The following is a 12,747-nucleotide window of genomic DNA, read 5'->3' as shown; positions in this document are numbered from 1 at the left end:
CAGACAACCACTTTTCCTTTTTGCATTTCTCTTTCTTAGGAAGGGTCTTGATCACTGCCTCCTGTACACAGGAATCTCTATCCACAGTTTTTCAGGCACTCCATCAGATCTAATCCCTAGAATCTATTTGTCACATCCACTGCATAATTGTAAGGGATCTGATTGAGGTCATACCTGAATGTTCTAGTGGTTTTCCCTACTTTCTTCAATTTAAGTCTGAATTTTTCAATAAAGAGGGGGTGAGGGGAAATTTATGGCCAACCTCCAGAAAGGACACCCGGAGGCCTTGGGTAAACCGCCAACCTCTCAACATGTGAAGAGACTCGGCTCCCCACCACCAGGTTCAGGTGGGCGATGCCACGTGGGACAGGTGCTCCTGAGATCTCTGTCACGCACAGTCGCCTGCTCCTCAACTAGCCAATCGCCAGCCTGGATGACAGACCCGTGTGCGACCCATACCTGCTCTGCACGGAATCTGTTCCGGGTGGACTCAAGCGTGCGCACTGGCGCTTGCCCAACCGTCACCCTAACTGTCCACCAGAAGGAGCGTACGGCGCAGCGGCGCACTGCGCAGGCGTCCTGAGGACGCCCCGCCCCTGGCGCGGGTTCCGTCCAATCCCAGAGGAGGCTCCCACGCGGGCGAGCTGAGAGGACATGGCTGGGCGGCCGGGATCCTCCAATGCGGAACCGGCGGAAGCCGTGGGCCTGACTGACGAGGCCAGAGGTAGAGCTGGGCCTAGCGGCGGCCCCCAACCTGTGCTGTAGAGGGCTGGGCAGGCAGGGAATGTACGCGGGCGTTGCTTCCTCAGAGTCTGGGCGGGCGTGAGGAAAAATGACCTTCAGCCCCATGAGAAGAATCTTGGCAGCTCTGCCGGGTGCCGCGAGGACTCTCACCCACAGGCCCGTGTCCCACGTTCACTCACTTCCTTTGGCCTCGTTTGCCCCCATCTGCTCTGCTTAAGTAGCTTAAAGTAGGCAGAGGACATCCTTTCAGTCTCATCCTAAGCGTCTCCACAGGCATCTCCTGCAACAGAAAGGGGCTTGTTCTTGAGGCTGTCTCACCCGAGGGAAGGAGTCTGTCCCATATCTCTCATCTCACAGCACCGAACACCTGAATTTCCCAGTTCCATAATGGTCCTCAAAAACAGATTTCCCCTCCCCCTAAACCAGGATCCAGACTTCCCCCCCCCCGCCCCCCCCCATAGTATTAAGTTTTTTTTCCTTCCTGATACTGACCTGTTGAGCAATGGCTCCCACCTCACCGGGAAAGGAGAGGCATGGCAGCTCATTACGGTTATAAAGTTTTCTATAATTACAGCCTAGCATAGAGAAGAAAGATAAAAAATTATTTCCAGGCTTGTTCACCCCTCGAAGGATATGCTCCTAGGTGTTAACACAAAAGGGGAGAGAATTGTACAAGGAACACCCATCCCTCAGCTTGTTGACTCTGCTCTTCTTGGCCTACCTGTCTCCCCGTATTAGGATTCTCTCATGGACCCCCCCTTGGTCATATCCTTCACACCTGTGGGCAGTAGTGCGGTTTTGGTTAGTACATGACAGGTGCTTTGTGGCCTTTTCTTTTTTATATAAGTAAAATGAAAGTTTAAATAATGAAATAAACTTAGCACAGAAAGCTTGCTTGGGGCAGAAAGTGGCATCCAGTGATAATCCTCAGCTAAGAACAAAAAGAAAAACAGAACAGATGCATATAGATCTCTTTTCTTAAGCACCTACTGTGGTCACCACTGTGCTAAAGAAACTTCTTAGTATCTTTGTTTCAAGTTCATTAAGCTAGCATATTTAGATGAAGCTGCAGTTGACTTCACCAGTGTCTTATAACTGGTGAAATACCATTTCTTGTGTGTGGTAAAGACCAGTTTCTTGAATCTTAGATGTCCATCTGTGTCTTAACAGCACAATGGGCAAGGGAGCTCTCTAGGTTCTCTTATAATGTGCTAATCTCATTCATGAGGGCTGCAGCCTCATGACCTAATCACCTCCCAAAGGCCCCATCCCCTAATACTATCTTATCAGACTTTAGGATGGCAACAAATGAAATATGGAGGGACACAAACATTCATTCTATAGCAATGAAAGAAAATAAGGAACATCAAGATTCCATTTTCAATCTATTAGGTTGTTTAAAAAGGGGGGCAGTGGTGTTATCTAGTGTTAACAATAGTGTAAAGATACAGACCATATCATACTCAGATGAAAGGAAGAAAGGGTAAAAGCTTTTCAGTAGTCCTTCTGGCACACATTTTAACATTTAAATTATTTTTTCTCCTTTTTGGTCACATTCCTAGAGGATCACACAAGACATACATAGACGCATGGATTGGATAGTCACTGGCGCCTAGATGGTGGTAGGAAAACTTGGGAAGGGAATAGCTAAATCCCATGCACACTGGGATATACCTGTGTGGTGGATTTCTAAAGTGAAGAGGAAGTGGAATTAAAATCTACTTAACCAAGTCAACTTTTAAATTATTAGACATACAGATACAATATAATCTTCAAAACAGATATTTTTATGAGAGTAAAGCAAGATGGAAAAATTGCAATACTGTGTAGGTTGCGCAGAAAGATGTCTGGAGGCTGCTTTCCTAATTGATGACTCTGATGGAGGGATCTAGTTTCTGAGGGCAATGCAAAGGTGAAGGAACGTTTTTAATCTTAATATTTGTTTTTTTCTACCAAGACCATGTAATTGACACTTGTGGAACTTTTAATTTATAAAAGTGAAAGTAGGAGATATTTTTTAAATGCCACTTGATGATCACATGTTAATATCTGTCACTGCTATTCTGTTTTAATTGTTGTACTATTGTTACTACACAGGAGCGTGTCCTTGTACTTCAGAACTTCACACTGGAGTATTTGGGAGTAATAAAGAATTGTGTCTGCAACTTATTCTCAAAGTTCAGGATTATTAGCAAATGTAAAATCGGGGTGAAGGGCATATAGAGCCATGTGTTCTATTTCTGCAACTTTTAAGTAAATTTGAAATTATTTTAAAATAAGTAAAAAGTAGGGGGCTCATACAACATAGGCAGCTTTGTACCCTTGTTTTATTAGCAATATGTTAGTTGACTTGTTCAACAGATATATTCTGCTTTCCCACTCTGTGCCTTACCTTATAATATGCGATAAAGAAAAAATAAAGGTGCAGCTCACTGCATAGTCTATTAACAATAATACCTGGGCAAATGATTGCTCAAGAAAACTATAAATTCATTTTTGGATCACCTAGGGAAGTCTGTTAACTTTTAAAAGTAAAACCATATGCAGAAGTATACAGTGAAAAGTAAACATTCTCTTACCTATCCTTCCACTTCTACTCTCCAGAAGAATTACTGTTGAAAATACTTTTGTGTGATTTGGGCCAGAAATTTTCTAGAAATAAGACACATATATTTTCAGACTGACAAAATATTTTTTCACCTCTTTTTGTAGCCAGATGGGATTCTATAATATACCATTTTGCACTTCCTTTCCTTTCAGTCTATCTAGGATCTCTTTCATTGTTAATACATATAAATCTACCTCCTTTTCAATGTCTGCACAGTATTCTCTTGTGAGCATGAATCATAAGTTCTCTACTGATGGGCATTCAAGTTTCCCATTTTTGACATAGATATGTAACGAAGCATATCTGATGGATAAATTCCTAGAAGTGAAATTTTGTCTTGAAAATGTTGATGCAGCCAACCTGTCCTCCAGAAGTTTGCATCAGTTTCCACAGTCTGTCAGTGTGCATTAGTGCCTGTTTCCCTACATTGTAATAAACATGAGGCATTATCAGACTTACTAATCTTTACCAAGCTGCTAGATACAACTTGTCATTTTCATCTTTTTAATTATGACTAAGGTTGTACATCTTTTCAGATATTGTTAACCATTAGTGTAGTTTTTGGTTACCTGTTTTCTCCATTTTTCCATTCTTCTGTAGAAATGATTACTTACCTTCTCTACTTTGATTGGTTGTTTGGTTGGGTGATTTTTTTAAAACCTTTTCATTATGGAAAAGTTTAAGCATATACAAAAGAATATAGGCACATGAAGAGATACTCAACATTGCTAATTATTACAGAAAAACACATCAAAATTACACTAAGATATCACCTCACACTGATCAGAATGACAATCATGAAAAAAAAATCTACAAATAATAAGTGCTGGAGAGTTTGTGGAGAGAAGAGAATCCCCCTATACAATGTTAATCAACCCTGAATAGTCACTGGAAAGTCTGATGCTAAAGCTGAGGCTCCAGTACTTTGGCCACCTGATGCAAAGAACTGACTCATTGAAAAAGACCTTGATCCTGGGAAAGATAGAAAGCAAAAGGAAAGGGGGGCAGCAGAGGATGAGATGATTGGATGGCATCACCGACTCAATGGACATGAGTTTGAGCAAACTCCAGGTGATAGTGGAGGACAGGAGCCTGGTGTGCTGCAGTCTAAGGGCTCATAAAGAGTCAGATATGACTTAGTGAATGAGCAACAAACAAAAAGAATGAAATAATGCCATTTGCAGCAACATAGGTGGACCTAGAGGTTATCATACTAAATGATGTAAATCAGACAGAAAAAGACAAATATCATATGATATCATTTATGTGTGGAATTGAAATGCAAATATAGTCAACAGGACCCTACTGTATAGTACAGGAAACTATATTCAATATATTCAATATTTTATAATCTATAATAGAAAAGAATCTCCTCCTGTGCAAGGAGGAACTTATACAACATTGTTGACTAACTGTAACTCAATTTAAAAAAAAATTAACAACTAAGGATAATTACCCTGTGAACTCATCTTTCAGTTTTAGCAGGTATCAGCTCTTGACCAATCTTGTTTCTTCGTTATCCTCACCCACTGCCTACCACCTACTCCACTGTTTTATTTTGAAGTATCCCAGGCATCATAACATATCATCCATAAATATTTGCATGTATATCTCTAAAAAATAAGTACTGTTTTCAGAAAAGTAACCACAGTGGCATTACCACTTCTGAATGTGTGTGTTAGTTGCTTAGTTGTGTACAACTCCTTGTGACCTCATGAATTGTAGCCCACCGGGCTTCTCTGTCCATGGAATTCTCCAGGCAAGAATACTGGAATGGGTCACCATTGCCTTCTCCAGGGAGTCTTCCTGACCCAGGGATTGAACCTGGGTCTCCTTCATTGCATTTATCATCAGAGCCACCAGGGAAGCCCCACATCTGAATAACAGCTACAATAATTCCTTCGTTTCAACTATCTATAGTCAGTTTTCAAATTTCCCTGATTGTGTTATCAATATTTTAAAAAGCATGTTGTATTGAATCAAAATCCAAATATTGTCCATTTATTGAGATTGGTCTGTATGTTTCTTTAATCTCTTTTTGTCTGTAAGGGTCTTCTTGTCTACTTTTTCCCCTAAAGTCTTTTTTTTTTTTATCTTTTTAAATTAAAAAAAACTGAGTCATTTTTCCTGTGAAGTTTCCCCATGTGGATGTTGCTAAGTGCATGCCCGTGTGCCACTTAAATGGTCCTCTACCCTTGTATTTCTTCTAAATTGGTTATTGAGATTTATAGGCTTAACAAGTGTTAGCATCATTTTTTTGACAAGAATCCTCCATTGTATTTTTACATCAAATAGCTCATGATGTCCAGTTATCTTTATTGTCATGTTAATAGCACTAATAATAATTGCCTGGATCTACTAATTTATTAAGGATTTTAAAATAAATGCCTATGTTGACTATAAGCAAGTTAATATGAAACATATATATAGAAAAGCTATTTGTATTTATATGTTTAAAGATACATCATTAAATTTTCTCACTATTCCTTGTGAGGTTTCTTTGGGTAACAGTCTCTATAAATCTATAGTTGATTATAGATGACATTATAGATGACAATCTACCAGTTACAATGACTTCTAGCTCCTTGTTTCCAATTTTTAATACTACTTCTTTTTTTCTGTTATTACATCCTGAGCTTTGACCAAGATTTGAACAGTACCAGCAGAATGTTCAGTTCATTCACTCAGTCGTGCCCGACTCTTTGCGACCCCATGAACCACAGCACGCCAGGTCTCCTTGTCCATCACCAACTCCTGGAGTTCACCCAAACCCATGTTCATTGAGTCAGTGATGCCATCCAACCATCTCATCCTCTGTCATCCCCTTCTCCTCCTGCCCTCAATCTTTCCCAGCATCAGGGTCTTTTCAGATGAGTCAGCACCTCGCATCAGGTGGCCAAAGTATTGGAGTTTCAGCTTCAACATCAATCCTACCAATGAACACCCAGGACTGATCTCCTTTAGGATGGACTGGTTGGATTTCCTTGCAGTTCAAGGGACTCTCAAAAGTCTTCTGCAACAGCACAGTTCAAAAGCATCAATTTTTCGGCACTCAGCTTTCTTTATACTCCTACTCTCACATCCATACATGACCACTGGAAAAACCATAGCCTTGACTAGACGGATCATTGTTGACAAAGTAATGTCTCTGCTTTTTAATATGCTGTCTTGATTGGTCATAACTTTCCTTCCAAGGAGTAAAGGTCTTTTAATGTCATGGCTGCAGTTGCCATCTGCAGTGATTTTGGAGCCCAGAAAAATAAAGTCAGCCACTGTTTCCACTGTTTCTCCATCTATTTGCCATGAAGTGATGGGACCAGATGCCATAATCTTAGTTTTCTGAATGTTGAGCTTTAAGCCAACTTTTTCACTCTCCTCTTTCACTTTCATCAAGAGGCTCTTTAGTTCTTCTTCACTTTTTGCCATAAGGGTGGTGTCACCTGCATATCTAAGGTTCTTTATATTTCTCCTGGCAATCTTGATTCCAGCTTGTGCTTCCTCCAGCCCAGCGTTTCTCATGATATACTCTGCATATAAGTTAAATAAGCAGGGTGACAATATACAGCCTTGATGTACTCCTTTTGTACCCCTTCTCTTACTCTGAGTTTTATTAAGGGGAAATCTGTGGTGTCAATCACCCTTTAGGAAAAGATGACCATGAAGGGGTCTCTCTGATTCATCTCTTCTGCAATGTCTCCCTCAGGTCAAGAAGCAGAGGCATCACTCTGCCTGGAGACCTGCCCTCAGCCCACCTCAGTCCCAGCCCAAGTTACCAGATCCTTCCTTAGGCTTCTCATTACTGCATACTAGAATGTTTGGTTTTGTCTCCACAGGGCAGGCCAAGTCTTCACAGAAAATTGAAGACTTGATGGGAATGGTGAAGAAGTTGCAGAAAGGTCACGTATCTCCTCTGTAACTGAAGCTCAGCCTGAGGTTTGGGGTCAGGCAGAAGTAGAATCAATTCTAAGCCCCTAAATTCACCACCTTTGGAAATTAACTCATTTGTTCTCTCTTAGTTTCAAAAGTTAATTTTTTGAAGTAAAAATATGACTCCATGATTCAAATTTTAAGTATAAGGGGATAAAATGCAAAACATTTTCCCAAAATACAGTTTCAGTCCCCTTGCTGGCCATCCATTTGGCTCCCTCTGTACTCTACTGAATCCAGGATTTTATCTTTACCTTCCTTCCCCCCACATCAAATCTGCTCTCTGCTAGCTACCTTCCCACATGTTCCTATCTCAGAGTAGGCCTTTGTACTGACTGTCTCCCACCCCAACCCAGGGAACTGCAAGGCCTGCCCTCCTCACTTGATTTGGGACCCTCAAGAGGTCTTGCCATATCTGAAGAAGCACTTCCCACTCTTTCACTTTTTAATCTGTTGCTCCTCTATTTCTCTTGAAGTTATCACAACCTGACTCAGTATCTCTATGTGTTCCTGCCTCCCCTCCCCAGAATGTGAACCCTTGGAGGGCATCCACCTTCCTCTGCCTGCCCTGTCATTTTCACTCATCCTCCTTTTCTCCCTGCAGTGGGAAGCCTAGAGCCCAGGGTTGAGGTCCTGATTAACCGGATTAATGAGGTTCAGCAAGGTGAGCTGAGGACCTTGACTTGTCTGCCAGGAGTAGTTACATGATTTGCAGGGCCCAGTGCAAAATGAAAATGCAGGGCCCCTTATTCAAAATTACTAGTGTTTTGAAATGGGAGCATTAAACCAAACATGGATTGGTCCATCTAAATACAGGTGCTACAGTCACGTTTATTAACCTGGCCCTGCTGTCAGCTGAGCCCAAGAAGGGCTTTGGCTCTGGAAGCCTTGTTTCCTGCTCTGTAAAATCCTCTAGGGGCCCCTCTAGGTTTACTTGAAGACAAATGTGAAATGTTTGCAAGGACAGACACTTACACAATGTCCTACGGTTTGGCACAGCAAAAAAGAAAGCTAGTGAGGAGCTGGGAGATGCCCGGACTGTCTGGGAGACCCTGCAGAAGGAACTGGACTCATGTAAGCCTATGGGGGATCACCCAGAGGTCCCCACAATGTCACGCATCCTTGAACTCAATATTCCAGACAGTCAGCACCACTGCTGTGGCCAAGCAGTCCTGCACCCTCTCCAACCACAGGGCCTACCAGTCTCCCCCATCCCACTCTGTTTTGGGGAGGGTTCCTGAAACACCTCCAAGTATACTCCTACCTCAGGAGCTTTGCTAGGCAGTTCCCCCGTATAATACAGATTCCTATTGCCTCATGACATCATTCAGCTCTCAGCTCAAATGCCCCTTTCTCAGAAAGGCCTTCCCCAATCTCCCCACCCAAAGTCAGCAGCCTGCCCCCACCTAGTCACATGCCCATTACTGCTTGATGTGCTTCTTCACAGCCTTTACCCAACTTGACGCGCCGTGTTTTTCTCTTCCCTCCATGTGACTGCACTGGCATTCCACAGGGTCCTCTCAGCCACCCTTTATCAAGCGCCCTGTGGTGCCGACAGGGAGCATGGGCACAGGAGGGGAAGGGCAGTTACCTCGAAGGGGGTCTGCATTTGGGGTTGGGGTTAGGGCTTACCAAGCCCAGTCTCTCAGGATACAGTGGGTGGTTGGTAATGCCCGAACATGTTTCTGTGTTTTCCAGTGAGTGGAGAGAAAGTACGCCTGAAAGAGATCTTGAGCAAAAAGCAAGGTAATTGCACCTACTTTATCTCCAGGTTTTTGCCTTTGCCACCTTTCAGAAACCCACTGTATGGCAGTAAAAGCCTTTTGAAGCCTGAATCACCTTGCCTCCCTCCTGTGGCTTCCACCAGACATGTAGTAGATGACAAAGTCCTATCAGCTCTTCAGGAGACCTCACATAATCTGGTGTTTTTACCCCTGCCCAAACCTCAGCCATGATGGGCTGTCACAGGGTCCTAACTTCCTCTCCCTGCAGAGACCTTGAGGATCCTCCGGCTCCACTGCCAGGATAAGGAGAATGAGGCACAGAGGTAAGAGCTTCCACCTAGCCCCTGTGAGCACTACCCCTTCATTCTGGTAAAAAAAAAAAAAAAAAAGAAAGAAAGAAAAGAAAACTAAGGGAAATCGGCCTTAGACCCACAGCTCTGATCTTCTTCCTCTATAAAATAGGGAGACCGTGACTCCCAACAGTAGGTGGTAGTATTGATTACCATCTTATTCACTGAGATAATCATTCATTTGCTAGAATGTCAATTAAATTCCTTCAGCTGGTTTTTATTCTGTACTTTTTATCATTTCATCTGTCCCTTCATTTCAGTGTCAAAGCCAACCATCTGTCCACCAGCCTCTCCCCATTCACCCATTATCCTTCTATCCACTGATCTCTCTAGCTCCTGAATGCTTATATTGCTCATTTTGTGACCAGAGGCCCCCAAGCCCCTAGCATACCAACACTGAATATGTTTGAGGAATTCACATAAGATCAATATGTGTGTGCTTGTGTGTGTGACCACGCCCACATTGATCTCCATAATTTTCACAGTGACATTCCAGAGGGCATGAGTTCATACCACCCCAAAAGTTACAAAAAGGAACTCAGTCTGGAAGGCTAGAACAGATGTCAGGAGAAGGAGATGGGAGCTCCACCCCAGGTCCCTCCTAGGGAGAGATTATTCAGAAAGCATGGTGACTGCCTTGCCTCTTGCCAGGAAGCAGAGCATGCTGCAGGAGTGCAAAGAGCGGATTTCTGCCCTGAGCTCCCAGATTGAGCAAGAGAAGAACAGACAGAGGCAGCTGAGGTAAAGTCCACCTCCCGAGGCCTGGGGGGCAGGACGGGCTGTGAGCGGGGAGGAGGTAATACTAGGAATGGGGATTAGAAGAGGGCCTGGCTGAGCGGAAGCTTGGAGGGTCAAGGAGGCAAAGGTGCTTGCAGCAGAGCGAAGAGCATGGGCAAGCTCCCTCACATCTGTGCATAAAGACGCCAGTGTGGGCCAGGTTGGGAGGGAAGTCTCAGCCCACAGCCCCTCATCCTGTGTGTTTGCTTCCCAGGTTGGATTTCGAGGAGCAACTGGAGGATCTGATGGGCCAGCATAAGGACCTATGGGAATTCCACGTGAGTCACTCAGAGCTACTCTATCCACCTTCCACATCTTCCCTGCAGTAGGCCCAAAACTCAGTGTCATCCTCCAGGCCTCCCTCCTGTCAATTGCCACACCCAGTTCCTGAGCAAGCCCAGGCAGCCATATGTCATAATCACACTGAACCTAGCTCCTCATCACCCTCACTGCCACCAGATGTTGCCATCTTTACTGACCCTGCCCACCCATCTCTGGTGCCTCCCAGGTGCCTTAAGAGTTCAACAGGAGCTCTGAAGAACCGAGGAGGGGCTATCCATTAAGGAGATTCATGGATGTCTTTGGGGCCATCACAGACACAGGGCAGATAGTGGGGAAATAAGCAGGCCACTATTTGCCACATAGGGATCCCAAACAAGAAAATAGGCAGAGAGAGTGAAAGTCAGGATGGATGGACTCAATGAGGTCACATGGAGGGAAGAGCAGGAGCTACAATGCTGGACTGGTAACTGACTCTCCAGAGAACAGTCTTGAATTTTGGTGTTTGCAGGATCTCCTTGCAGAATTCCTGAACACTAACTGCCTTATGAGCTTCTCCTGCATAGCACCATAGGTATCTGGGGTAGAACAATTCCAGACAGAGGAAACGGCCAATGCCGAGGCCCTGAGGTTGGACTGTGCCTGGCACGCAGGAAGTGAGGCCTATAAATAAAGACTAGATCCAGATCGGCTTCTCTGAGGCACATGGGAGAAAGCCAGGAGTTGTGGACAGGTCTCCTTTCTATCCATCAGAAACCAGAGCGGCTGGCCCTGGAGATTGGCACCCTGGACAGCAGCAAGGAGCAGTTGCTTAAGGAAGGTGAGGCTTGGAAGATGGGGATGCCCTGATCTGCCCTGCCCTTCCCTGCCCTGCCCATCTGTTCCTTCCTGCTGCAGAGAAGCTGATGGAGGCCAAGCTGGAGGATGTGAAGCATCGTCTGTGCTCGCAGTTTGGAGCCAAGGGCCACACAATCAGTGAAGGGCTCTTCCTCCGAAGCCAGGAGGCAGCAGCTGTGGTGTAAGACAGGGATGGGGAGGGGGGAATGAGTGGAGGGAGGGAGCTGCCAGCACCCATGGCCCCACCCTCAGTCATTTGTTTGAGGAGGAGAACAAGAAAGCCCAGGAGCTGCTGGAGGCCGCTGCCCAGCGCCAGGAGCAGCTGCAACAGAAGTGTCAGCAGCTGCAGCAGAAGAGGCATAGGTGGGCATGGAACCCTTCCCCCGAGCCCCCAAGATGAAGGTGGCCGAGGGAGTCTCTGCTCCCTCCTAGACTCTGTCTCTTGGTCCCTTTACAATCCTACTCTTCTCCCTCCACATCCTCCTACCCCACTTCCAACCTCTTTCTATCCAGGCTGAAGGAGGAACTGGAAAAACTTGGGGTACACATCCCTGCCCAAGCCCAGAGCAAGCAGGAGGAGGAGGCCGGCCTAGGAGAAGCTGTGAGTCCTGGAATCTGGAGCAGGGAGCAGAGAGAGCTTGTGAGAGGAGCTGTGGGTGGGAAGGCACCTCAGAAGATGGTCCTCCAGGAAGGGCATTTCCAATGGGACACATCCCAGGCAAAAGTGCAGAGGCGGGCAGTGTGGGGTGAGGAGGGACAGTACACATGGAGGGTGTGGGCACAGGGATCTGAGGAGACTCCTACCTCAAACCCTGACCTCCTACAGGCCAATCCCAAGCCCCTTGGAGTCAGTGAGGCGAAAGACCCAGAGCCACCCTCCAAGTAACGCATGGTGCCCTGAGGCAAGGAGAACCCACCGTGCATTGGAACTTATGACTTGGACTTCAGTAAATAAAGGCGCTACTTCAGTACAACTGCCTCAGCTGACTCTGTGCTAGGCTCGGGGAGGAGGGGTATCCATCCTGGGACACCCGGCACCTGAGTCTGAATGAAAGCCTGGCCACACTCTGCCTCTTGTCTTCAGCCAGAGACCCACAGCAGGCACTCAGTAAATGTTTCCCTAACCTCACAGTCCCCTGACTGCTCATCTCTAGCACTTGACATGTTGTTCTGGGTCCCCACGCAGAGGGATACAAGACTGAGACCATCTCACAATAGGCCCACAGGTTCTGCACACCCACCCTGTGATTGTCTTCCATTCCTTTTTCAGGCCTGGACCACAAAGAATCCCAGAAATATCAACAATGAGGACCAAAGTGCTGGGGTTCTCAGTCAGTCAGTTCTGTACCCACAGTACCCACTGATTAGCTGAGAAAAAGAATTATAATCGGAGCCTAAATGTAATTTGTGCCCTCACGGGCACAAAATCTATACCTGGGACACTTATTACAAGAACATAGTATGTTATCCTCAGTGTTCTGGGAGTCAATCATTCTAGGAA

At 45.2% G+C, this 12,747-nt stretch overlaps 1 protein-coding gene across 1 annotated transcript; it reads left to right on the top strand.

Moving 5' to 3' along the window:
• The first annotated feature begins 654 nt into the window (after positions 1-654).
• SYCE1 (synaptonemal complex central element protein 1) lies at positions 655-12,132 on the top strand. The gene is made up of 13 exons (XM_061163204.1): positions 655-724; positions 7,186-7,248; positions 7,884-7,943; positions 8,279-8,353; positions 8,978-9,025; positions 9,272-9,326; positions 10,005-10,094; positions 10,345-10,408; positions 11,163-11,229; positions 11,307-11,427; positions 11,499-11,609; positions 11,760-11,847; positions 12,073-12,132. The coding sequence occupies exons 1-13, from the start codon at positions 655-657 to the stop codon at positions 12,130-12,132; spliced, it is 972 nt and encodes a 323-aa protein (XP_061019187.1).
• The last annotated feature ends 615 nt before the right edge of the window (positions 12,133-12,747 follow it).

This window comes from Dama dama, chromosome 15 (assembly GCF_033118175.1).
Source record: "Dama dama isolate Ldn47 chromosome 15, ASM3311817v1, whole genome shotgun sequence".
NCBI classification, from domain to species: domain Eukaryota; kingdom Metazoa; phylum Chordata; class Mammalia; order Artiodactyla; family Cervidae; genus Dama; species Dama dama.
This window is presented reverse-complemented; position numbering and strand designations above follow the sequence as displayed.

What these genes read in the sequence shown, in the direction of transcription:
- SYCE1 (XM_061163204.1), top strand. Translation starts at nt 655, where the DNA reads ATGGCTGGGCGGCCGGGATCCTCCAATGCGGAACCGGCGGAAGCCGTG. An exon ending in GATTAATGAGGTTCAGCAAG is followed by an intron (nt 7,944 to 8,278) that starts GTGAGCTGAGGA and finishes GGTTTGGCACAG; the next exon opens with CAAAAAAGAAAGCTAGTGAG. An exon ending in GATCTTGAGCAAAAAGCAAG is followed by an intron (nt 9,026 to 9,271) that starts GTAATTGCACCT and finishes CTCTCCCTGCAG; the next exon opens with AGACCTTGAGGATCCTCCGG.